Source organism: Pristis pectinata, chromosome 3 (assembly GCF_009764475.1).
Source record: "Pristis pectinata isolate sPriPec2 chromosome 3, sPriPec2.1.pri, whole genome shotgun sequence".
NCBI lineage: Eukaryota > Metazoa > Chordata > Chondrichthyes > Rhinopristiformes > Pristidae > Pristis > Pristis pectinata.
The window spans coordinates 63,284,062-63,311,817 of record NC_067407.1 but is presented as its reverse complement, the minus strand read 5'-3'; the positions used below and the strand labels follow the sequence as shown (position 1 = coordinate 63,311,817).

At 42.0% G+C, this 27,756-nt stretch overlaps 1 protein-coding gene across 10 annotated transcripts in view; it reads right to left on the bottom strand.

Moving 5' to 3' along the window:
- The window catches only part of ralgps2 (Ral GEF with PH domain and SH3 binding motif 2), a 385,220-nt gene that overhangs the window by 33,894 nt on the left and 323,570 nt on the right, over positions 1–27,756 (bottom strand). For 8 of the 10 annotated variants that reach the window (XM_052010754.1, XM_052010755.1, XM_052010750.1 and 5 more), the window contains 3 exons: positions 25,792–25,846; positions 11,229–11,306; positions 7,346–7,451 (listed from right to left, as the gene is read on the bottom strand). In XM_052010754.1, coding sequence (XP_051866714.1) covers positions 7,346–7,451; positions 11,229–11,306; positions 25,792–25,846 — 239 coding nt within the window. The remainder of the gene's footprint in view (positions 1–7,345; positions 7,452–11,228; positions 11,307–25,791; positions 25,847–27,756) is intronic. The other 2 variants (XM_052010760.1, XM_052010759.1) reach the window with 1 other exon arrangement.

The window sequence follows — 27,756 nt, the reverse complement described above, 5'->3', positions numbered from 1 at the left end:
AAATGAACACTGCAGTCTGAGAATTCAGACCTCTTTTCAAAGAAATTTATAGGACCTGCCAGTTACTGAACTAGCCTCGATTGGCAATAAAATAGGAACTTGAGGAAGGCATTGCCATTGGCTGCTATGGAAGCAGTAAACTTCACACCAAAGATTATCCAAGGCTAATCCAAAGATTATCCATGGCTACTGTGTGATGGAGTTTGACTCTGCAAGCACTCAAAAAGTGTGGGGTGCTCAATACAAAAAATCGCCAAAAAGGGTGGGGGAGGGGTGTTGCGGGGAAAACATTTTTCAGCACTGATTTTCAACTTCACTTTGGTCAGTACAAGTCATACCTTTTTGTAATGGTGTGCTTGTGGAAATTTCCCAATCACTGCCTCTCAAACCTATAAGGTGTACCATTATTTAAGCGGGCGCAAGCCTGATAACTTCTCCCAAACTCCACAGGCCATAATTGTTTATGGGTGGGAAAATCTGATCCTGAACAATTCTCCACTCCTTAACTTACTGCCTCCTGCAAAGTTATTGTAAGGAAAGCTCCAAAGAGTAAGGTTATTGGGGTTACAAATGAAGCAGCACAAGAAAGCTAAATCTGCATCACTCTCTGCAGTATGTAGAGATGCAGAAACTCAAAAAAAATTCATTCTTTATTCTCCTCCAAAATTATTAGGGAGAAATAAATTTGAGTAAGAAGCACTTGCATACAAACTGTTCTTTCAAAAGTAGTATCTAAATAATGAAATATTCTCATGAAATCTGAGTTCATGCAAAGATTCCTCCTGATACGTGAAACATGTTTCAAGTGGATTTTCTCGTTGAATTAACAGCAAAGATAATATAATGAACCTCAATTAACTGTAATTATAAAACCGAAAATGTTGAAAGTACAGTTCTGGCAACATCTGTCAAAAGATAGTTAACGGCCTGAATAAGAGATATTGAAAAACAGTTCAAACAGATTTGTTAAAAAAAGAAAATAATTATAAAATACTTAAAAAATATACATAAAAAGCTTCAATTAAATTAAAATTAATACTCAATTAAGAACATGATTCAGCTGGACAAACTCCAGTTTCTTGTCAGCTTTTCAACCCTACCACAGATTGACTCCTTACTGGGTTACAGTTACCAAGAGTTACTCCACTCAATTGACAATTTTCTAGAACACTAGAAAACTAGTGAGGAAACATTGGCCAAGTGAAGAGGGGAGAAGATCGACAGCAAAGGTAATTTTCCACATCTCACACAAAATGTAGAGGGAAATTAGAGTTGAAGCCACAAATAAAGCTCTGTAAGGGGCTCTCTCCACATCCTCAGTAGTGTCATTAAAATGCAACATCACCCTAACTCTCAAAATTCATAAAGGGTAAATAATTTTCATTTGACATTAATGCATGATAAAAATTATTCATTATCCAGGATTCAAGTACTTTCTTGCAAGTTCCAATTATAGTCAATAATCCATGCAGCCTTATTGTGCACAGGGGTCAACATCCCACAATCCCCAGGTTCTGGACACCTTATACAGGGGAAGCATCAATTCGGCATTTATTCTAGGAAGCCCCTTAAGCACTTTGAACTTGCAGCATATCATCTGTTTTTTTTGCTGAGCATCCTATATGTAGATACATTTTGTCTGTCCATATGGGCTATACTCTTTCAAAGAATGAGAGGTATTCTCATTGAAAGATTAAAAATTGATACTTCCTCTAATAAGAGTGTCTAAATCAGGGGCCTAAACATTCAGTGCCTCCATCATAATCACTATGTGGCTGCCAAGAAAACCACAAAGTGCACCACATCAGCTTGGCAAAAACTTTTTCAACAGACTCTCCCCAATCCATAATTACCAAAGAAGGGTACAGGAATGCTATCGCCTTTAAATTCCGCTCCAAGCCTTTCACCGTGACTTGAAAATACATTGTTACCCCTTCGTCATTTTGGGTTAAAATCCCAGAACTCCTGATCTCACAATTCTATGAGAGTATTGTCATCATAAGGAGTGAAGCAGCTCTAGGTGGCTTAGGAGTGGGCATTAAATGCTGTCCTTGTCAGTGCAGCCCAATCATGTGGATCGATTTGACACAAAGTTTTGCCTGTTTATTTTCTTCTTTCCTTGATGGCAATAGCTTCATAAATATTTGCAGGAATACATTTGGAAGGTTTAGCACATTATAACATAAACACTGTAACCAAATAATTAGACATTACAAATATTAAGCAAGGGAATGAACCCCTTTCAAATAAAGCACTATCTTTTCTCCTTATGTAAAATTTATTTTCTTAAATATATCTTTCAGGAAAAACTGTCTTAAACTATTTCCCTTGGCCATGGCTGTCAATTACTCCACACACAGCAGAAAGCTGCTCTGTCAACTGTAACACCTGTTACTTCATAACTCCATGGGGATCAATACTACCAAGCATTTTTCCTTTCAGTTGTCAACTTGAAAATGCACACGCTGCGAAACTGCAGGATTTGGGTCTCTTCAAAAAATTATGTTCCTATCTTCATTTTAGTATTACGTATTTTCACTACTCTTCTTCACAAAATTAAAGATAGATCATTTTAACTCATCTGTCAGAGAGACCAAAGAGTGCCTCTCATGTATTTGTATGACTTTTTATTTTTGGTGCGAGTTTCCCAATGTACGCTGAAAGTATTAACTTATTATTTCACCATTCCTCTTTTCTTCAGAACTGATGCTGGGGACATAATGCAGGGCTCATCCACTGAGTCTATATGGGTAGAACTCAAACAAGACCTCCCAGTTGCCATCAGGACATTGAGGAACAGATATGCAGGCAGATTACTGGAGAGGATTCTTAGGAATAGGATTTATGAGCATTTGGAAAACAATGGGCCTAAGTGGGGACAGTCAGCATGGCTTTATGCGGGGCAGGTCATATCTTACTGACTTGACTGAGTTTTAAGGAGGTGACGAAGGTGACTGATGAAGGTAGAGCTGTGGATGTTGTCCACACGGATTTTAGTAAGGTACTTGAGAAGGTCTCTCATGATAGGCTCATCCAGAAGATTAAGAAGCATGGGATCCACAGTGACTTGGCCGTTTGAATTCAGAATTGGCTTGCCCGTGGAAGACAGGGTGGTAGTTGAAGGGACATATTCTGGCAGAAGGTCTGTGACTAGTGGTGTTCCACAGGGATCCATACTGGGACTTCCACTGTTTGTGATACACATAAATGACTTGGATGAAAACGTGGAGGGGTGGGTTAGTAAGTTCACAGACGATACAAAGATTGGTGGTGTTGTGGAGGGTGTGGAAGATTGCTAAAGGATACAGCAGGATATTGATCAGTTGCAGATATGGGTGGAGAAATGGCAGTTGGAGTTTAATCTGGCCAAGTGTGAAGTGGTGTGCTTTGGGAAATCAAATGTAAAGGGACAGTACATAGTTAAAGGACTGACCCTTAACAGCGTTGACGTACAGAGGATTCTGGGGGTCCAAGTCCATAGCTCCCTGAAAGTGGCTGCACAGGTTGATAGGGTGGTGAAGTATGCATATGGCATGTTTGCCTTTATTTGTCGAGGCATTGAGTTCAAGAGTCAGGAAGTTATGTTGCAGCTTTAAAAAGCTCTGGTTAGGTCGCATCTGGAGTATTGCATTCAATTCTAGACGTCCCACTATAGGAAGGATGTGGAAGCTTTGGAGAGGGTGCAGAAGAGGTTTACTAGGATGCTGCCTCAATAGAGGGCATGTGCTATAAGGGGAGGTTAGACAAACCTGGTTTGCTTTTCGGCAGAGGCTGAGGGGAGACCTGACAGAAGCTTATAAGATTATGAGAGGCATGGATAGAGTTGACAGGCTGTATCTTTTTCCCAGGGTTGAAATGTCTAATACTATTAGGGCATGCATTTAAGGTGAGGGGAGGTGGGGGGCAGATCAAAGGATATGTGCGGGCCCCCCCCCCCCGTACCTCCCTCCCAGCCACCCACCCACTTCACCGTCCCTCCCCCCCACTTCACCGTCCCTCCCACCAACCCACCCCCTCACCCTCCCTCCCTTCCCCCACCCAGCCACCACTTCCCTCTCCCTTGCCCTCTCCACTTCTCCCTCCCTCCCTCTGATACAAACCACTCACTGCTGTTGGGTCAGCTGGTGTGACAACCTTCACCCTCTGGCTCCTCACTTCCGGCCGGACACCATTTCCACTCGGACACTTCCTGCCCCACACCAAGATGGGTGGGTGGGTGGGTATACGTGATATGTGCGCATTTTCTTTTTCACACACACACACACACACACACACACACACACACACACACACACACACACACACACACACACACAGTAGTGGGTGCTTGGAATGTGCTGCCAAGGGTGGTAGTGGAGGCAAATATGATAGGGGCATTAAGAGGCTTTTAGATCAGCACATGAATATGCAGAGAATGGAGGGATATGAACCTTATGAAGACTGAAGGGATTAGTTTAGTTAAGCATTTAATTACGAGGTTAATTAGTTCAGCACAACATTGTGGGCTGAAGGGCCTGTCCTTGTGCTGTACTGTTCTGTGTTTGATTTTCCAACAGACTACGTCAAGATGTAGATAATTAAGATCTCCTCTGCTGCAGATTATATTTGTTCCCTGCCATAAACTCAATTTCTCTATCGATAATTCCACCTGCGCTCTAGGCCTTATTCGGCCTGAACCAATCTGTACAAAATCCTGGTGCTCGATTTAACAAAAACTTATCTTACAAAAAACACTATGGTGCTAGAGGAACTCAGCAGGCCCGGCAGCATCTGTGGAGAAAAGCAGGCGGTCAACGTTTCCTCTCAGGATCCTTCTTCAGGACCTGTTTCTCCAAAATTTATTTTATAATCCCACACCCAAACTATTGTGAAGATGACTCATTTTCAACTCAATTACACTGGCACCTGGCTCATTGCCACTAAAATCCATGGACTAGATCTTCCTCATCTCTGGCCAGCATGTTTGCACAGAAACACTGGTACATCTCACCTCTCACTGCATTGCTGGAATTATTACTATATCTATTCTGCCAACTAGATGCATGCTAGCCAAATTGTGCAACCTTATTAATTTGAATGGAGTCACCAGCTCTTCCCTCTAACTGAGGCTTCATCTCAATGTAGTGGATATAGCATTTGACTGCATCTCATCTTTTTCCCACACTGCTACTCTCATCGCTTCTCCTCCTGGATAACACAAGGTCCTAACCTTCTACCCCCGGTATCCTCTTCGTTCAACAGATCATCTTCAAAATTTCTGCTAGCTGCCATCCATTTTCCTTTCATTTGCATATTCCAGCCTGCTGGGCATTTCCAAAGGGTCTCAGACTTAAAGTTAACTGTTTTCCTTTCCACAGATGCTGTCTCACCTGATGAGTTTTTTTCCAGCACTTTCTGTTTTTGTTTCAGATTTGTAGCATTGGCAGTTTTCTGTTTGATTTTCACTCTGCACTATTATCTGCCTGACAATCCAGCCACTTATGGTGCAAATACAGTGAGCAAAAGTGCCAATATTATTGTCACTGCAGCAATTTTTGTCTTATTGATCACAGTCCCTTCTTTATCCAGTCTGGCCTACATGTGACCCCAGACCGACCACATGTAGTTAACTTTTAAGTGCTCCTTCAAGTGGTCCAGCGAGACACATAGTTGTACCACTGTTGCCACATTCAAAAAGAGAAGGAATAAAACTGGATGGACCACCTTTCACCACCCTCAGAACCAAATTCAGACACAGCATAATCAATCCCAGCCCAATCTACCTTGCAAGTCCTCCTCACAAATATCTGGGAACTGGTATTTAAATTGGGATGTGTCCCACAGCCTAGTCAAACAATTCCATTTTACATTAAAGTGTTTATACTTACCACATATCATATCTCAAAATGATTGTATATTGTATCCAAATTGTTATTTTCTGAAATAAATCAAACCAATTTGAATCTGAATGAATGACAAAGTTGTACTCATGGAATCATAATGTACAGACAATGTGCCAGATTCACTCTGACACAATCTCTAGGTACATTATGTCCCATCACCAGGATGAACCTACCAGAGGCACAATGCTATATAGGTAGGAGGGAGCACACTGGAGTCTTCAACATTGACTTCACACCGTATGAAGTATTATGGTATCGGGTCAAACAAGGGCAAGGAAATCTCCTTCTGATTACTGCCTACTTCCCTCCCTCAGCTGAGGAATCAGCACTCTTTCACTTTGAGCAAAACTTAGAAGAAGCACTGAAAGTAGTAAGGACGCAGAATAGCTGGTAACACCACTATTGACCAAGGTGGCAGAGTCCTAAAGGACATAGCTAACAGATTGAGTCTGCAGCAAGTCATGTGCAAACCAACATAATGGGGTACAGTTACTTGACCATGTCCTCACCAATCTACCTGTGACAGTTACATCTGTCCATGATATTGACGGAAGTGACCACCGCAGACCTCGTGTGAACATAAAGCCCCCTTTTTGCAAAATATTATGAAGCACAACAAACACGCTAAATGGGATAAACTCAGAACAGTCTGGCAGCTCAAAATTGGGTATTCATGAGGTGCTGTGGACCAGCAGCAGCAGCAGAAGTGTAACTTCATGGTGTGGCATGTTCCTCACTCTACCACTACTATCAAGCCAGGTTTAATATGGATTGCAGAAGGGCATGCTGGGAATAGCACCAGGCATAATGAAAAATAACAGTGCCAATGTAGTGAAGCTGCACTACAAGACAACATGTATGCTAAGCAGTATGCAAAAGACCAAGCTCACAACCAATGGATCGGATTGAAGATCTGCAGTCCTATTGCATCTAGATGTGAATGGTTTTAAGCAATTAAACAAAATGATGCTTCTAATAACTACATTAGGTACACACTTTTATTTCCCATATTTTTACCTGAGACTGAGATTTAAACCAATGGCTCTGATGGATCACACTCTGAAAATGGGTGCACAATTAGCACTTGCAAGGGTACATTTAAACATCCACTTCACCAAATTACCAACATGTATATCAGCAATCAGTCTCAGCTAAATCAAATGTATTTATCTTCAATGCTCAAACCCATTTATTTGTAAATTTATCCATGTTCTATATTCATCCTAATGTAGATCAAATAATGACGATGCCTTTAACCAAGCGACAAATTCAATCTTTGTTGGAATTCCTAGTCAAAGATACATTTACATATTGAACTTTAATAATCTCAAAATGGAGAGAAAATATAGAATAACCTACATCAGACATAATGCAGCTCCTGTATAATATCATATGCTTTGTTACATAATTTAAGCGTTAGTGCTATTCTTCAGTGAACAATGTTATTGAAAATCTTTGCCTACCGTAGGCTTTTTGCCTTCTTTCAGTAGTGTTTTCCTTCTCAAAACTCCTTGAATTGTAACACATCCTGGGAAGAGGTTCACTGCCAGCTCTTCGGATTCCACAGAACTGGTAATTAAAAAAAAGAAAAGGTGATAAGTATTGGTACAAATGCAACAAACCCAAGTGGATCTTCAATGTATTTCAACTTGAAAGGTATCTTGATGCAATTTGTGAGGGGCAGGTCGTGCCTCACGAGCCTGATTGAATTCTTTGAGGATGTGACAAAGCACATTGATGAAGGTGGAGCAGTGGATGTGGTGTACATGGATTTTAGTAAGGTGTTTGATAAGGTTCCTCGTGGAAGGCTTATTCAGAAAGTCAGGAGGCATGGGATCCGGGGAAACCTGGCTGTGTGGATTCAGAATTGGCTCGCCCATAGAAGACAGAGAGTAGTGGTAGATGGAGCGTATTCTGCCTAGAGGTCAGTGACTAGTGGTGTTCCGCAGGGAACTGTTCTGGGACCCCTGCTCTTTGTGATTTTTATAAATGACTTGGACGAGGATGTGGAAGGGTGGGTTGGTAAGTTTGCTGATGATACAAAGGTTGGTGGTGTTGTGGATAGTGTAGAAGGTTGCTGTAGATTACAACAGGATATTGATAGGATGCAGACCTGGGCTGAGAAGTGGCAGATGGAGTTCAATCCGGATAAGTTTGAAGTGATACACTTCGGGAGATCGAATTTGAAGGCACAATACAAGATTAATGGCAGGACTCTTAGCAGTGTGGAGGAACAGAGGGATCTTGGGGTCCACGTCCATAGATCCCTCAAGGTTGCCACGCAAGTCAATAGGGTTGCTAAGAAGGCGTATGGACTGTTGGCCTTCGTTAATTGGGGTATTGAGTTCAAGAGCTGCGAGGTGATGTTGCAGCTCTATAGAACTCTGGAGTATTGTGTTCAGTTCTGGTCGCCTCATTATAGGAAGGATGTGGAAGCTTCAGAGAGGGTGCAGAGGAGATTTACCAGGATGTTGCCTGGATTGGAGAGCATGTCTTATATGGATAGGTAGATCGAACTAGGGCTTTTCTCTTTGGAGAGAAGGAGGATGAGAGGTGACTTGATAGAGGTATACAAGATGATAAGAGGCATAGATTGAGTGGACGGTCAGAGATTTTTTCCCAGGGTGACAATGGCTAATACGAGGGGACATAATTTTAAGATGACCGGATGAAGGTATAAGGGGGATGTCAGGGTAAGTTTTGTTTTACACAGAGGGTGGTGGGTGCTTGGAACGCACTGCTTGCAGAGGTTGTGGGGGCAGATACATTAGGGACATTTAAGAGACTCTTAGATAGACACATGAATGATAGAAAAATAGGGGGCTCTGTGGGAGGGAAGGGTTAGATAGATCTTAGAGCAGGATAAAATGTCGGCACAACATTGTGGGCCAAAGGGCCCGTACTGTGCTGTTGTGTTCTATGTTCTATGTAATTCTTTCTTAATACATAAAAACCAGAAAGCCATTTTCCCACACAGTTCAGAATACCAACCACCTATCCAAAAGAATTTGTATTTAAATTTCACTATTGACATTTCAAATTACCTGCCCCATTTAATCAGAGCAGACACTGCATCACAATTTTTTGGAAATTACCAAACAATTTTGAAATTTGTTCTTCATGCTTCACTTTACAGTCTATGTTTTCAAATTACTTCTGGACAGCACTGCTGTATAAAACAATTTCCAGTAAAAGTACACGTCATGGAATTGACTGTGGTTAGGTCACAACTAATCAGGAGCCTATTAATCCTCCTGAACAGCAAACTATGGAGTAATGATGACTTTGTGTGAAACAGATATTTCTAAAATAATCTTGGCTACTTCCTAGAAATGTTTCCCTTCAACAAAGGTGAATTATGGCTCACGTTAGAACAGTCATATCACTGCTTGATTATTTGGAAGTTAGAATACAGTCTCTTTTAATGAAAACTAATTTATTCCAAGAATAGCATTTTTCATCCTTTCTAACTCTGTCCATGCTCTCACGGACTGTTGATAGGATCTGGTTTCATAAGCACAAAATTTCTTGTTTAAAATAATTCAAAATAATGTTATTTCAATGTGATGAGAAATTGTAGGCAAGCCACATGAATGCACATACATGTTCTTCCGAGCAGGGATCACGGGAAGGTAATTGGAGCAGGAACCAGAGATGACTGGCTATTCCTGTGTCTTGGATTCTGAACCACAATGCATTTTTCCTGTCCAGATCAACTACTTCAACACAATCTGTGAACTCAGATTGAACTCTAATGGGTTTGTGTAAACTAAGTGCACAAACACCGGTACCTGACTTGGTACTCAGAATGTGCGCCCATGAAAGAAAGCAGTAGTATAGAACGAGAAAGAGACAGGGATGGATGAAAATAGCTAGGGATGGATGGAGAGAGAGATGGATGGGGAGGGGAGGGGATCGGAGGGATACTTTAGTGACAGTGCTGCCATGCCAGGAACCTCCCCACTGCTGTGCCAGGATCTTGGCGCGAACCTTGCCTTCCTCAGTGTGGACTGAGCCATTGAGGCAATGTGTAGAGGCTGCCTCTGAGCTATTGTTGAGCGTGCTGGGGCAAGCAGTACAATGAGTACAGGCTTTTGCAGAGAGCTGCCAGTGGCTGCTCCATTTCTCAATAGATGACTCAGATCCAATGGTTTGCTTCATCATGTCCTGTTTGATGTGATGGAAGCTGCTGTCTTCTTATCTCCTTGGCTGCACATCTTTTCCCAACCTTGAAATTTCTTGATAATAACACATGTAATAAGCAGTGAGATTACAGTAATGAAATCTCTGGGCAGGGGAGAGTTGTGCAGCCAAACAAAGATTGGAAAAGAAAAGACCTTCCATCGCACAAGAAGGAACTGATGAAGGAGACCTTGCTGTCTGGGTAATCTGTCAACACATGGAATAGCTGCCAGTCCCCCACAATGTGCTTGACAGGATGTAACCCTGAGCCTTGCACCCAAGCGCTGAGCAGCTGCACTCCTTGTCCCAGCTGGCCCAACATCAGCTCTCACAGGCAGCTGCTGCACACTCCCTCAGTGATTCACTCCACATTAAACTGTGCAGCAATGGGATCAGCATTTTATTACTGCAGTAACACCAGTGGATTCCAGGTCTTTGCATCTAGCTTCCAGAGCAGCGGGTAGCCTGACTGCATGGATTTTATTGAAAAAAGTAGATTATGCACCTGTGCATGTTTGAACTCCAGGACTAAGAGCGCCACAATCAGTGATCTATGGGTAGCACTAAGCAGCATTATCAGTTTATTGCTTTTACCAAATTAGATACTAAAGGAGCTAAAAAAAGCATTTACCACCTCATCAGCTTTCAATTAATCAACTGCTGTTCCTATTCAAGTGACCTCTGTTGGAATGTGCACAGTTCAGCGCAAGTAAAAGTACATTTGTCTGTATTGTATCAAATCAAATTAAAGTTCTTTTCAATAAATTTGCAATGTGACCATATATGACCACAAGAGCAAGCATAGAAATGTTTTATACTTCTCACTTTAAAAAATGTTTGATTATCAAAGAACACTTAATAGTTTTCATGCATTAAACTGCTCGAAATTAGAACATTGTTGAACTCTTCTCATTTTCAGAAGAAGAAACAAATCAGAGTGTAACAACACAATACAGTCAAGACTTTGACATCAGAAACAGATTGAATCAAGCACCCAAAGGTAGAAAAGCAATTCAAATTTCAAAATCCACCACCACATTGGTCAGTTGATTCAAAAGAGAGGAAGCAGACTGCTTCATCCATTTTAGTGTCATCCCCCTGATTATACACCTTGGACAGAAGGGAAATGAACCACCTGAATTCCTCTTAGAAAGAGATTGTTACCTGTTGACTTTCATGTGCCCTCGAGAGCCACTCCTTCCGACTCGTGGCACTGGACAGAGGGAATAATAGAAACGGCTCCTGCAGAATTTTATTGTAATTTGAAAAAAATGCAACATTCAAAACATTGTATTTATTTATGATAATTTCTATTTTTAAGTTTGCAAGTAATCATTCCTTTGCTAAGTAAATTAAACAACTGAAGAAAGAACAATGGGGTTTGGAATCACATGCATTATTCAACTGACAAGGACTCGGTGGATTCCAACTTTCCCTCACCATACAACTTCCGTTTGTTATTTTACTCCTGATGTGATTGGATAGCTGTTAGATGTTGAATGAGCATTCTACCACTTTACAATGAGCATTGCATACATCTGTAAATTTTCAAGAATAATCATGATAGAATACTGCTCATTAAAATCCCAAGGATCTGATGATCTACATCATTGACTTTTGAAAGTGGCCATAGAGATTCTGTGGATTCCGGAATTGTTCTTGTGGATTGGAAGTTAAGAAATGTGGCCCCACAATTTAAGGAATGTGGGAGAGAGAAAATAGAAAGCTACTGAACTCTTTGGCCAATGTCAGTGGTAGAGAAAACTCTGGAGCCTATAATGTAATAAGAGAAAATCTTAAAGAGAAAAATGGAATTAAGCAGAGTCAGTATGGATTTATGAAAGGAAAATCATATTTGTCTAATCTACTGGATGATGTGGAATGGACAAGGGGAAGTGGATGCGGTGCATTTGGATTTTCAGAAGGCTTTTCATAAGGTTAGTTGGTCAACAAGATTAGAACACATGGAGTTGGGATAAACTGACTTGAACTGCAAATTGGTTATCAGACATAAAGCAAAAGTGGGAATAAGCCAATCCTTCTTAGGTTTGCAGGCTGTGATGAGTGGGGTACAAAAAGGATAGGTGCTTGTGCCACAGCTATTTATAATCTATATCAATGATTTAGCTGAACTGATCAAGTGTCGTATTTCCACATTTGCTGATAAATATGAGCTGGGATTGAGAGTTGAGAGGAGGATGTATAGAGGCTTCAAGTGGATATAAACAAGCTGATTGAGTAGGCATGAATATGGCACATAATGTGGAAAATATGAAATTCTTTTTGGTGCACAAAACTGAAAAACAAATTAGTTTTTAAAATGGTGAGAGATTGGATAAAATTGATGTTAAACATTACCTGGCTGTGCACAAGTCACTGAAAGCTAAATTGCAGTTATAGCAAACAATTATGTTGGACTTTGTTATGAGAGGATTTGAATACAAACTAGTCATGACTTGCTGCAATTATGTACAGCCTTGCTGAGATAGCACCTGAATTACCATCTGCTTTTAGTCTCCTCAGCTGCATTCTTGCCATAGAAGGGAAAGCAATGAAGATTCATTGGATTGGTTCCAGTAAGGGCGAATTTGCTGTATGAGGAGAGGTTAAGGGAATTGAACAGCAAATCCAAGAGAAGAGTAGGGAGCAGCATCAACTATTATCTATACCCTATCTGACTTCACAACAGCTAGATTCTGCCAGTCATGAGACATGCCAGTCTCAAACCATGCTGCCTGCAGAAATTCGTCTCCATCATTCACTTACATCATGATGGCATGCAAGACATGATATTAATCAAAAGGCCTATAACAGAGTTCAGAAACTTATTTGAGACCGATGACAAATGAGGCTGTATCACTGCCTCAACACTTTCCACAATCTTTCTTGCCATAGTGCTGTATGTCACCTCCAACAAGCTTCCACAGGATGAATGGAAACTGTTTCACCTGTGTCACTTCCACTCAAGAATCAAATTCACTCCAATCTCATTCATCGAACTGCTGTATGCAGACAACATTTGAATAAATGCACGTTTGGATTCCAAGCTTCAAATCATTGTCAATTTACATTTAAGTTTATGGAGAATGGGACTGACACTTAACATACATCCTCCAACAACTTGCGATTGCCGGAAAACACTGCTCGTCAACAAAATGGCTCCCTTATTTTAGGAGCCATTTCTCAATGAAGGCAAACACTGAAGACAAAATTCATTGTGGCTTTTTGTTTGCCAGCAGTTTTCAGCTACCTTAGGTTGAGAGCATTTGAAAATCAAGACCTCAAACCTGGAACAAAGCTCAGTTTACTGGGGCACTTCTGAAACTTGGACAAACTACAGCAAGCACCTCAAAGTACTAGGGAGATATAGCCAAATCCTCCAATTCATTGGGAGGATAAGCAAACACAACAATACAAGAAAATAGGAGCAGGAGTAGGCCATGTGGCTCCTCAAGCCTGTTCTGCCATTTAATACAATCATGGCAGATCTATGCTGGCCTCAACTCCACTTCTGTGCCAGTTCCCTATAACTCTCAATGCCTCAATCTTTCAGATACTTATCTATCTTCACCCTAAATATATCTAATAATCTGACCTCCACCACTCTCGGGGGCAAAGAATTCCAGAGACTCACTACCATATGAGAGAAGAAATTTCCATGCAACTCAGATTTAAATGAGTGGTCCCTTATTTTCTAGCTGTGTATCCTTGCTTGTGACTCTCCCACTGGTGGAAACATCTCAACATCTAACTTGTCAACCAAAATTAGTGTTCTCTCCGAGGCCAACATCCCCAGCATTGAGGTCCTAATTATACTCAAGTCAGCTACATTGGCAGGTCATGTCACATGCCAGCCTTGGGGTAGACTTCCAAATGAGACATTCTATTCCAAGCTCTATCATGGCAAGTGATTACCAGGTGGACAGCCACCTTCCAAACAACTCACTTGCTTGCCCTATCAAGAATCTTCTGCCCAGTGTGGCAGTGTCTATGGGTCCTTCATGGCTCATCAGCCACCTCAGAATGGGAGTGGAAGCAAGCCATCCACAATCCCAAGTGATTGCCTTAGAAGAAGCGAGAAGGTTACATTTAGAGATAAACTTTAAAGGTGTATCTCCATGCTGTCCAAAAGAGCTTGTAAAACTATATTTCTTCCTAAATGCTGGCTGTTTTCTGAGAGCTGGAGGTTGGCAGAGAGTTAGTAATTCAAATTGACTTGCAGTCCATTATGACTATATCATCTCTATAAAAAGAGCTCTTTGAAAATGCAGTTGGTGCAAGCAACCCTTTTACTGTACCCGAGTGTTATACGAAGACTACTGGTACTATAGCCACTACAGTACCCAGTAATACTATGTCGGAGTGCTATAAAAGACAGATTTGTGCTCACTGGAACTATACCAGAGTCTAGCACTAAATATGGATCTGGATTCAATCCAGCAGATAGGACTGAGCCTGACCTTCAGGGTGGGGAAGGACTCCTCATCTTTATTCCTGTTTTCAGCGGTTCTTGCCAGCGTCCACAGCACTACATGGTCTCCTCTCGGGTCTCTTGGATAGTCAAAGTAAAATGTACTAAAAATTACCATGACTCACTGATCACTCTTTTTAAAGCATTTTAGGAATGGCCTGAGGATCCCCAGTCATGTCCCCATAGCCTCTTGGAATAACACTGTCCTATATCAGTCTGGAGGACCAGCGCATTTTCTGCTTAGGTACAGGAAGTTCCCTACCATAACAACCCTAATTGACAGGGTTAAACCCTTGTTTTCTCACATCACTGACTCGAAAAAGCCTACTTGAAATGAATTTAAAGATGTCATCTCAGTTCTGCTGGAGGACAATCAGCAGAACAAAACTGTCAACTTAAAAGCAATCTCAGAAGATCTTGCTGATGTGAGATCTGATTCACACTCTGGGAAAAGTTACTTTAACAGTTGAGGAAATGCAGCCATACTCTGTTAATGCAGTGTCTCAGCCAGATGTGCACAGGACCTGAAATTTTACTCAGTGCTAACATCCATGACTGTGACAAGTACAAAAATTCATAACAAAATGATGACAGTATTGTTGAATATACACATGGATCACAAACAATTAACACAAAGCTGGTAGGAGATATATAGTCCAAAATGATAGATGTTGTTCATTTTTCAAATGTTCCAACGCAATTTGTTTGAAGATAAACCTTGAAAATGCAAGGGATTCACAGAATTCAACAATTTGATTCATTTCACTCAGTTTTATAGATCTTGCATCTGCAACTAAGCTGTAGTGGTTATTAATAACATGCCACATTGTGTTCACAACAAACTTTCAGTTTTGCACAATTTTGACAAGGGATAGGAAGGTACAAACAGGATGTTGTTATATTTCATTTGAACCATTTCCATCATTGAATGAATGAAAGCTTGAATAAAATGAGCCCCGACCCCATAGTCTTTTCCCCCACATTCTCTAACCATTATCAAAAATCTATCAACAGTAGACTTAAATCAAGATCTGGCCAGGCATTAAATGCTGTTCACAAAAGGGAGATCCAAACTCTGTCACTCTCTAAAAGGACTGGCTTTAATTTTTAGATTTAACAATCAGTGTTTCTTTTTATTGATTGTCCCATCTTCCCTACATATAAATGTTAAAACAAATGCTAGAAACAAAACTGCTATGTTTATTATTTCCATTGAACCATTTTACTTGTTTGAGCATTTTGGAATAAACCATTTTGAGGATGGAGCCCTCCTTTATTTAAGGAGGGCTGCAAAGACAAGCCAATGAACTACGGGCCAGTGAACCTTACATCAAGTGGTGGGAAAGTTACTCTAAGGGATTCTGAAGGACAGGATTTATTTGCATTTGGAAAGGCAAGATGGATTAGGGATGGTCATTATGTCTTTGTTTATCGAAGATCAAGTCACAAAAATTTGAGCGTTTTTGAGGAGTTGACCAAGAAGATTGATGAGGGCAGGGTAGCAGTCCCTGTTAACATGGACTTTAACAAGGCCTTTCACAAAGTGTTGCACTGTAGGCTGGTCCAGAAGGTTAGAATACTTGGGATCCAGGGTGAATTAGCAAAGTGGATACAAAATTGGCTTGGTGGTAGGAGGCTGACAGTGGTAGTGGAAGGATGCTTTTCAGATTGGAGACCTGTAACAGTGGTGTGCTGCAGGGATCAGAGCTAGGTCCTTTATTGTTTGTCATATATATTTATGATATGGATGAGGAAGTAGGTGGTATGAAGTAGGTACAAATCATTGGTTATGCTGCACTTGGAATATTGTGTGCAGTTCTGGTCGCCAATTTACAGGAAGGATGTGACGAACCTAGAGATAGTATAGAAACGATTCACAGGAATGTTGCCTGGACTGGAGGGCTTGAGTTATGAAGAGAGACTGGATAGTTTCGGAATAAACAGCATGGAAACAGGCTCTTCGACCCAACTCATGCCAACCAAGATGCAAATCTAAGTTAGTCCCATTTGCCCAGGTTTGGCCCATATCCTCTAAACCTTTCCTATCCAGTGGTCAGTATATGGAATTGAGCTGCCAGAGGAAGTGGTTGAGGCAGGTACGTTAACAACATTTTAAAGGGTCAGGTACATGGATAGGCACTGTTAATGTTGTTAATGAAGCTGCCTCAACCACTTCCTCTGGCAGGTACATTAACGGACCACCCTCTGGGTGAAAAGGTTGCTCCTCAGATTGCTATTGAATTTATCCCCTCTCACAGACCTATGCCCTCTAGTTCTTGATTCCCCAGCTATGGGGAAGAGACTGTGCGCATTCACCCTATCGATGCTCCTCATGATTTTTTCATCTCTATAAAATCAGCCCTCATTCTCCTGTGCTCCAATGAATAAGTTCCAAGCCTGCTCAACCTCTCTCCTACTCAGTCACTCGTATCCTGGCAACATCCTCATAAATCTTTTCTGCACTCTTTCCAGTTCAATTGCATCTTTCCTATAGCAGTGTGACCAAAATGAAACACAATATTCCAAATATGGTCTCATCAACGTTTTGTACAATTGTGTGATTGTACTTATGGAGATTTATAAAATTGTGAGGGGCATAGATAGGGTAGAAAGTCGCAGTCATTTTTCCGAGGTAGAAGGGTCTAAAACAAGAGGGCATTGGGTTCAGGTGAGAGGGGAAAGATTTAAAGGGGATGTGAGGGGCAAGATTTTCCACAGAGGGTAAATGGAGCAAGCTGCTTGAGGAGGTGGTATTGGCAGGTACAATTTTTACAACGTTTAAAAGACATTTGGACAGGTACATGGATAGGAAAGATTTAGATAGATATGGGCCAAACGCAGGCAATTGAGACAAGCACAGACAGGCATCTTGGTCGGCACAGACGAGTGGGGCTGATGGTCCTGTTTCCATTCTGATAATTCTATGATAAAATATAGAGGTTTACGACTTCAAAAAATTAAGAGCATTCAAATAAAAGCTGTGAAACAGAATTTTGATAAATATATTGGTCACAAGGTTCCCAAAGTCATTTTGATATCAGTTAAGAATAGTTTTAGTTCAAAACAGTACTCTGTTTGAGGTAACATTAGCAGTGCCATCAGAATTTTATTTAGTTATAAAAACTGATTATCCAACCTTCAAAGTAATTTGCTGCAAGAGGAACAGATCATTCTGTACCTCTAGCCACTATGACTTCCTTTGAAACATCCACATTGTACGACTTCATGACCTCATCAGGCTCTCAGTTATGAGATACAGAGTCTCCAGATGGAAAAGAAATTGACATTTCAGTAAAATAAAATTGAGGCTATTGGTATTTTGCTCAGTAAAAGAGGGTTTGAACAAAGTACTTGCGCTCCCTTCAACCAGACCTTACATCCCGTTAGATTAAAACTGAATAAAATTGCTCCATTAGACATTAAATATAGATGAAGGGAAATCAGGTTTTCCAAAAGATGTAAATCTGCCAGACCAGGCAGGTATTTAAAATGCTACACATTATTATTAATTTTATAACATGGCAAGATATTACATAACCTAAATATTAAAATTATTAACATTTACTTTCCCCCTTGAGCAATCTGGGGGACCATGATCCTTGGTCCATTCTTTCATCTCCACAAAGCACTCCTCTTCTCAGGCAACTGCAGGAGATGTAGCACCTATACTTGCAAGATCAAACCCAGGCCCCTTCTTGAGATATAGTTTTTCGAACAACTATATCTATATACACATAGACGTCGAGAAACCAAACATGTTCTGCACATTGTTATCAATTTCCAGACCACGTCAAGTAGCTCCCTGCTCTTCACTTTTCTCATCAAGAATGGTTTGTTTACATAGCTGCACCTTGTGATTTCAAAATCGATCACTGTTTTTCAGTTTCAATGGAAATGGTTTATTAGCTAATATCATTTCCTTTTAAGTATTTGAATGCTTAATGCGTTTATTAATACATGTTAATGTTCTTAGATTATTATAGGGCATTTGTCTATTTGGGAAGTATATTGGGAACAAAGGAGAGTACCTTAGTGCCATTCTGCACTGTTCTGTTATCTGCAGGAAGTCTTTGCCCCTATCCTTTGTGGAAAAGGAGAACTTAGTATAGTGCATCTAGTGTCAACAGTATGATGGCCTCCATATTGGAGAAAACAAATGTAGATGGGGTGACAGCTTTAAAGAACAGCTCTGTACTGTTCAAAAGCTTGAGTTTCCAGTTACCTGTCACTTTAATTCTCTAACCCAGTTGCACCCTGACCTCTCTGTGACTCTAAGATTGTTCCAACAATGCCGTGTAAATTCGAGGAACAGGACCTCATCCTTCATCTGGTTACATCTTAGCCATCAGGACTTAATATTGAACACAGAACAAAGAGCACTACAGCACAGTACAGGTGCTTTGGCCCACAATGTTGTGCCGACATTTTATCCTGCTCTAATATCCATCTAACCCTTCTCTCCCAACTGTTAATCTTTCCCTCCCATTTCTCTATTATTCATGTGGCTATCTAAGAGTCTCTTAAATGTCCCTAATGTATCCGCCCCCACAACCTCTGCCGGCACTGCGTTCCACGCACCCACCATGCTCTGTGTAAAAAAACTTACCTCTGACATCCCTCTTATTTCTTCCTCCAATCACCTTACAATTATGCCTCCTCGTGTTAGCCATTTTCGCCCTGGAAAAAAGTCTCTGAATGTCCACTCGATCTATGCCTCTTATCATCTTGTACACCTCTATTAAGTCACCTCGCATCCTCCTTCTCTCCAAAGAGAAAAGCCCTAACTCACTCAACCTATCCTCATGCTCTCCAATTCAGGCAGCATCCTGGTAAATCTCTTCTGCACCCTCTCTGAAGCTTCCACATCCTTCCTATAATGAGGTGACCAGAACTGAACACAATACTCCAAGTGTGGTCTAACCAGACTCCTATAGAGCTGTGACATTACCTTGCGGCTGTTGAACTCGATACCCCAAATAATGAAGGCCAACACACCCTACAACTTCTTAACAACCCTATCGACCTGCGCAACAACCTTAAAGGATCTATGGATGTGGACCCCAAGATCCATTTGTTCCTCCACACTGCTAAGAGTCCTGCCATTAACCTTGTATTCTGCCTTCAAATTTGATCTCCTGCAGTGTATCACTTCACACTTTTTCCGGGTTGAACTCCATCTGCCACTTCTCAGCCCAGCTCTGCATCCTATCAATGTTCTGTTGTAATCTACAGCAACCTTCTACACTATTCACAACAACACCAAGCTTGATGTCATCTGCAAACTTACTAACTCACCCACATCCTCATCCAAGTCATTTATAAAAATCACAAAGAGCAGGGGTCCCAGAACAGACCCCTGCAGAACACCACTGGTCACCGACCTCCAGGCAGAATACGCTCCATCTACCACCACCCTTTGTCTTCTATGGGTGAGCCAATTCTGAATCCACACAGCCAAGCTTCCCTGGATCCCATGCCTCCTGACTTTCTGAATGAGCCTTCCATGAGGAACCTTATCAAACGCCTTACTAAAATCCATGTACACCACATCCACTGCTCTACCTTTATCAATGTGCTTTGTCACATCCTCAAGGAATTCAATCAGGCTTGTGAGGCACGACCTGCCCGTCACAAAGCCATGCTGACTGTCCCTAATTAGCCTATGCTTCTCTATATGCTCATAAATTCAGTCTCTAAGAATCTTCTTCAGTAATTTGCCCATCATTGAAGTATGACTCACTGGTCTGTAATTCCCAGGTTACCACTACTCCCTTTCTTAAACAAAGGAACAACATTTGCCACCCTCCAATCATCTGGCACTACTCCTGCGGCCAGTACGAATGCAAAGATCATTACCAAAGGCACAGCAATCTCTTTCCTCGCTTCCTGTAATAACCTTTGATATATCCCATCCGGCCCTGGTGACTTATCTATCCTAATGTTTTTCTAAAGTTCCGGTACATCCTCTTTCCTCACGTCGACATGCCTTAGCATATCAGCCTGTTGTATGCCATCCTCACAAATGTCAATGTCTCTCTCACTGATGAATACTAAAGCAAAGTATTCATTAAGGACCTCCCCTACCTCTTCTGACTCCAGGCACATGTTTGAATTTTAATATTTAACAGTTCTATCCAAGACATGGTTGTACCCCTCTATCCTTTACTGAGTTCAGAAACCTGTTAGCAACTGTTATCTAAACAACTTTGGTCTGCACCCTGCCACATACATTTCCTCTGTTGTCACCACCCTCCCCCTCTCTGCAACTTTAAACACAGATTTTGTTCACTTATCTGGTACTGAAAAAAGAATCTTGACCCAAAACATTGACTCTCTCTATTGATGCTGCTTGACCTGCTGAGTGCTTCCAGCATTTTCAGTTTTTGTTTCGGAATTCCTGCATCTGCTGGTTTTTACTCCATTTACTATACAGTATCAGCTTATTCACATTTCAATACCATTCAGTCCTTAGATAAATATTTTGCTGCCAGCATATCAATCAATGTGTATGACAGTGGCAATTAATTATCTGAAAAGTTGATCGAAAGCTATCAGTAATGCCAAGAGACAAAACTGACTCAAAATAGAGTCCCAGACCAGCTGTCAATTATGGCAAGGCTTACATGCCATAACAGGCTACAAAACAAAGACGGGCTGCATACTGTAGTTAACAACAGTGCATTCCTTCCTGATGAGCTTAACGCATTCTATGCATGTTTTAAACAGAAGAGAAGTGGATTGTCACCACCCACCCTGATAGCCGCCAATGCTTCTGAACCCGTAGTCACTGTCGAGGACGTAAGATCAGTCTTCCGGAGAGTGAACACGAGGAAAGCATCTGGCCCAGATGGTGTCCCTGGCCGAGTGCTCAGATCTTGTGCTGATCAGCTGGCGGGAGTATTTGCGGACATATTTAACCTCTCCCTGCTTCAATCTCAGGTTACCACCTGTTTTAAGAAGACCACTATCATCCCCGTACCAAAGAAAAGCATGGTATCATGCCTTAATGACTACCGATCAGTGGCTCTGACACCCACCACCATGAAGTGCTTTGAGAGGTTGGTCACGGCACGCATCAACTCCAGCCTCCCAGACAACCTCGACCCATTGCAATTCACCTATCACCGAAACAGGTCTACAGTGGGCACCATCTCCCTGGCCTTACACTCAGCTCAGGAGCATCTGGACAGTAAAGACACCTATTTTAGACTATTGTTTATTGACTACAGCTCCGCCTTCAATACTATAATCCCAAGCAAACTCGTCACCAAACTCCAAGACCTGGGACTCAACACCTCCTCCTGTAACTGGATCCTTGACTTTCTGATCAACAAACTGCAATCAGTGAGGATAGGCAGCAATACCTCCAGCACAATTTTTCTTAACACTGGTGCTCCACAAGGCTGCGTCTTCAGCCTTCTAATCTAATCCCTACATATTCATGACTATGTGGCCAGATTCTGCTCCAACTCCATCTGCAAGTTTGCAGATGATACCACTGTTGTAGGCCGTATCTCAAATAATGATGAGTCGGGGTACAGGAAGGAGATAGAGAGCTTAGTGGAGTGGTATCATGACAACAACCTTTCCCTCAATGTCAACAAAACAAAAGAGCTGGTCATTGACTTTAGGAAAGGGGGTGGTAACACGAATCTGTCTACATCAATGGTGCTGAGGTCGAGAGGGTTGAGAGCTTCAAGTTCCAAGGAATGAACATCACCAATAGCCTATCCTGGTCAAATCACATAGATGCCATGGCCAAGAAAGCTCACCAGCACCTCTACTTCCTCAGGAGGCAAAAGAAATTCGGTACATATTGGTTTATTATGGTCACTTGTACCGAGGTACAGTGAAAAGCTTGTCTTACAAACCAATTGTACAGATCAATTCATTACACAGTGCAGTTACATTTAGTCAGTACAGAGCGCATTGATGTAGTACAGGTAAAAACAGTAACAGTACAGAGTAAAGTGTCACAGCTACAGAGAAAGTGCAGTGCAATAAGGTGCGAGGTCACAACAAGGTAGATCGTGAGGTCATAGTCCATCTCATTGTATAAGGGAACTGTTCAATAGTCTTATCACAGTGGGGTAGAAGCTGTCCTTAAGTCTGGTGGTATGTGCCTTCAGGCTCCTGTATCTTCTACCCGATGGAAGAGGAGAGAAGAGAGAATGTCCCGGCTGGGTGGGGCCTTTGATTGTGCTGGCTGCTTTACCAAGACAGCGAGAGATAAAGACAGAGTCCAAGGAGGGGAGGCTGGTGTCCGTAATGCGCTGGGCTGTGTCCACAACTCTCTGCAGTTTCTTGCGGTCCTGGGCAGAGCAGTTGCCGTACCAAGCCGTGATACATCCAGATAGGATGCTTTCTATGGTGCATCTGTAAAAGTTGGTGAGAGTCAAAGGGGACAAACCAAATTTCTTTAGCCTCCCGAGGAAGTAGAGGTGCTGGTGAGCTTCCTTGGCCATGGCTTCTACGTGATATGACCAGGACAGGCTGTTGGTGATGTTCACTCCCAGGAACTTGAAGCTCTCAACCCTCTTGACCTCAGCACCATTGATGTCGACAGCTGCATGTACACCGCCCCCTTTCCTGAAATCAATGACCAGCTCTTTTGTTTTGTTGACATTGAGGGCAAGGTTGTTGTCATGACACCATTCCACTAAGATCTCTATCTCCTTCCTGTACTCCGCCTCACTGCTGTTTGAGATACGGCCTACAACAGTGGTATCATCTGCAAACTTGTAGATGGAGTTAGAGCAGAATCTGGCCACAAGTCATGAGTGTATAGGGAGTAGAGTTGAGGGCTGAGGACGCAGCCTTATGGGGCACCAGTGTTGAGAATAATCGTGCCTATGGTATTGCTGCCTATCCTCACTGATTGCAGTCTGTTTGTTAGAAAGTCAAGGATCCAGTTATGGAGGGAGGTGTTGAGTCCTAGGTCTCGGAGTTTGGTGACAAGCTTACTTGGGATTATTGTATTGAAGGCAGAACTGTAGTCAATAAACAATAGTCTAACATAGGTGTCTTTACTGTCCAGATGCTCCTGAGCTGAGTGTAAGGCCAGGGAGATGGCATCCGCTGTAGACCTGTTTCGGTGATAGGCAAATTGCAATGGGTCCAGGTTGTCTGGTAGGCTGGAGTTGATGCATGCCATGACCAACCTCTCAAAGTACTTCATGGTGGTGGATGTCAGAGCCACTGGTCGGTAGTCTTTGAGGCACGTTACCTTGCTTTTCTTCGGTACCAGGATGATGGTGGTCTTCTTAAAACAGGTGGGAACCTGAGCTTGAAGCAGGGAGAGGTTAAATATGTCCGCAAATACTTCTGCCAGCTGATCAGCACAAGATCTGAGCACACGGCCAGGGACACCATCTGGGCCAGGTGCTTTCCTCGTGTTCACTCTCCGGAAGACTGATCTTATGTCCTCCACTGTGATCACAGGTTCAGCTTCATTGGTGGCTGTCAGGGTGGATGGTGACAATCCACTTCCCTTCTGTTCAAAACGTGCACAGAATGCATTAAGTTCACCTGGAAGGGATACGCTGTTGTTAACAATGCAGCCTGACTTCGTCTTGTAGCCTGTTATGGCATGTAAGCCCTGTCATATCTGACGGCTGGTCAGAGTCGTATCTGACGGCTGGTCAGAGACTATTTTGAGTCGGTATTGCCTCTTTGCATCCCTGATAGCTTTCGATTTCTTGTACAGATCAGGATCACCAGATTTGTGTGCAGCAGTCCTCTCCTTCAGTAGGGAGTGGATCTCTCAGTTCATCCATGGTTTCCTGTTTGCGAACACCCGTATTGTCTTCTTTGGTACACCGTCCACCACACACTTGCTGATTATGTCTGTGATGGTGGTGGCATACTCATCAAGGCTGGCAGCTGAGTCTTTGAACATGGACCAGTCCACTGTCTCAAAGCAGTCACGTAGCTCATCTGTTTCCTCAGACCAGCACTGCATGACTCTCCGTACCGGATCCTCCCGTTTCAGTTTCTATTTGTATGCAGGGAGGAGGAGCACAGCCTGGTGGTCTGATTTCCCAAAGTGAGGATGAGGGGTGGCTTGAAAGGCATCTTTGATAGTTGTATAGCAGTGGTCAAGGGTGTTGGCGCCCCTGGTGGAGCAGGAGATGTGCTGATAATATTTTGGTAACACACTCTTGAGGTTGGCCTGATTGAAGTCGCCTGCAATGATGAAGAGGGCCTCAGGATATCCTGTCTCAAGGTTGTTGACCACGGAGTATAGCTCATTGAGTGCAGGCTTCACGTTGTGGGATGTAGACTGCCATCAGGATAGCTGAAGTGAACTCCCTTGGCAGATAGAATGGTCAACACTTCACCGTTAGATATTCCAGGCTGGGTGAGCGTCCCCTTTGACACTCACCAACTTTTATTGATACACCATAGAAAGCATCCTATCTGGATTCATCAAAGCTTGGTACAGCAACTGCTCTGCTCAGGACCACAAGAAACTGCAGAGAGTTGTGGACACAGCCCAGCGTGTCACAGAAACCAGACTCCCCTCCCTGGACTCTGTCTTTACCCCTCGTTGCCTTGGTAAAGCAGCCAGCATAATCAAAGACCCACCCACCTGGGTCATCCTCTCTTCTCTCCTCTTCCATCAGGCAGAAGATACAGGAGCCTGAGGGCACATACCACCAGGCTCAAGGACAGCTTCTATCCCACTGTGATAAGATTATTGAACAGTTCCCTTATACGATGAGATGGATTCTGACCTCACAATCTACCTTGTTGTGACCTTGCACCTTATTCTCTACCTGCACTACACTTCCTCTGTAGCTGTGACACTATACTCTGTACTGTTATTGTTTTACCTGTACTACCTCAATGCACTCTGTGCTAACTCAATGTAACTGCACTGTGTAATGAATTGACCTGTACGATCGGTAGGCAAGATGTTTTTCACTGTACCTCGGTAAAGTGACAATAATAAACCAATACCAAATCCACAAATAATTTGCCTATTTTGTCACTGAAATGGCAAGTGTTAGAAAAATGCAAAATATTAAAAAAGACATTGAAGAAAATACAATTTTTGAGTATACTTGTCAGTTAATAAATCTGATATATGACTCAGATCATAAACCATCTTGTACAGTAGGAAAGGTATCCAGCCAATAGCAACAGGCTATTGATGAGAGCAGTATTTGGAACCATTATACATCACAAGGCAACCTAAAGACAAGTAGTTATTGCCCTTTCCACAGAACATAATGATTCCCAAAAATCCCTTACCTTTCAAATGCTGGCCATGATACTTCTTCACTGAGTTCAGAACCTTCACTACTACCTGAAACAAGAAACGTTAAGGCCAGTCACACTGTGATTCCTATCAATTTAAGGTACATTTTACAAAGTTGATATTTTAACCAGGTAGTTGAGCTTTTTTTCTACTTTCTGGTGATAAAAGTGCACATTATTGATAAAGGAGATAATTATCCAAGAATCTCACTATTGCTAAGTTGATTATTCCCCAAATTCTCAATGCTGTTCTTTTGGTTAACTCATTGGCAATTCAGATCTGGAATCTGGACTGCAAAAGTATATTGCATAGAAGTCTCACTTCACAGATGCTAAGGCTTCACGCTTCACTTGAATAGGGGAGGTGAGGGCAATGCAGTAAAGGTCTAGGATTGTGTTTAGGTCACCCAAGAGGTGCAGAGGAAGGATTCAGGTCAAAATGCCCTGTTGGGGTAGTTGGTTGGGGTGGCAATGGAACCAAATGGGGTCCGTGGAGAGATGTGCCATGAGCTAAGGGGGAGTATGCACTTAACAATGGCCAACTGCAAGTGGTTCTAAGTGCTGAGTTCCATAGTCTTAGATATGTTCCTTAAGCAACTTTACTTTGTAATGTTTGCTTCTGTATGAGTGACTTCCTCATAGACCTTGCATATGTAAATTAAATTCCTGGGAATGGTGTCCAATTGTGCACTGCATGCCATTGGACACAACTTGTTATGTCACTTGTCTACATCATTAGTGCATCACACATAGACTTTGTTAATGACATGTTTAGTTTTCAGACAGAACATTATCATGGACCACACAAACATTCTGCCTGGCAAAAGAATGCCCAGGCCATTGAGTCTTACAATACTACAGGAAAACCCTAAAAACGAAGTCAAAGCAAGTATACAGCATTTGCTATTCAATAGCAATAAAAGTGAGATCAGGAAATCCATTAGCCTTCCCTGTTTATTTAGCAAGGTTGAAGAGGTAAGCGAAGCAGGGAAGTAGATTTTTATTTCATTGAACAGTAGATCAATCAATAAAGTACCCACTGCAGAAACAATATCTGTGTGTTAGCAAAGGAAACACTGAACTCATGATTGCACGAAAACATGCAAAGCAATGCTTTAGAAAAACATGCTTTTTAAAATGAAGGGCAAATCCCCTAAACACATCTTGACTGAGCAGACAAAATGCTGCCTTTTAAACCCACCCATCATGGAGCAACTAATCCCTGAAAATTGGACAGAAATGTTGCCAGCCTCTCTCACTGACTGTCAGAAACACAACTCATTGTGTGCTCCCAAGTAGAAAGCCATATTATTCAGACAGCTCTTTAATAATGCAGCTCCAAATGAACAGAAACAAGAACAATAACATTTCAGTCCAAGCAACCCACCCTGCCCTTCCCTACTGAAAAAATCAATAGCCCCAATGGCACCATTCTCCACTCCCTCCACCATGTGCAGCAATTCAACTCCAAGTCAAATATGATTAAATAATTATCCCTTTATTTCCCAAGGGATATTCAGCATTTCCAGCTGGAAGGGTCTACCATGACCTGGCTCTATTATGGATACATCTGGCCTCCCTTTTACCTTCTGCAGAAATTCAGCTTTTACTCCTTCCTTGAGAATAATTTCCATGGAACATAAAAAATTTGGGCCTATTCTTCCACAGTAACCTACTTCTTACCAATTGAAAATCATAGTTTGAATCTGCCTTCTTAGAAGCACTTTTGTACCATCTCAAAAACTTCAGTGAGAGAGGTTGGCAACAAAAAGTTATTGAATACTGCCTTCCAGCTTCTTTTTCAATCTTGGCAATGTGTAATAAAGACAGAATTGGGATGGCTCGCACCTGAACTGGAGGAGAACCAATATCACGGCAGTGAGATTTGCTAGTGCAACTTAGGAGGGTTTAAGTTCGTATGGCAGGGGGTTGGAACCCAAAGCAACAGCAAGGCAGATG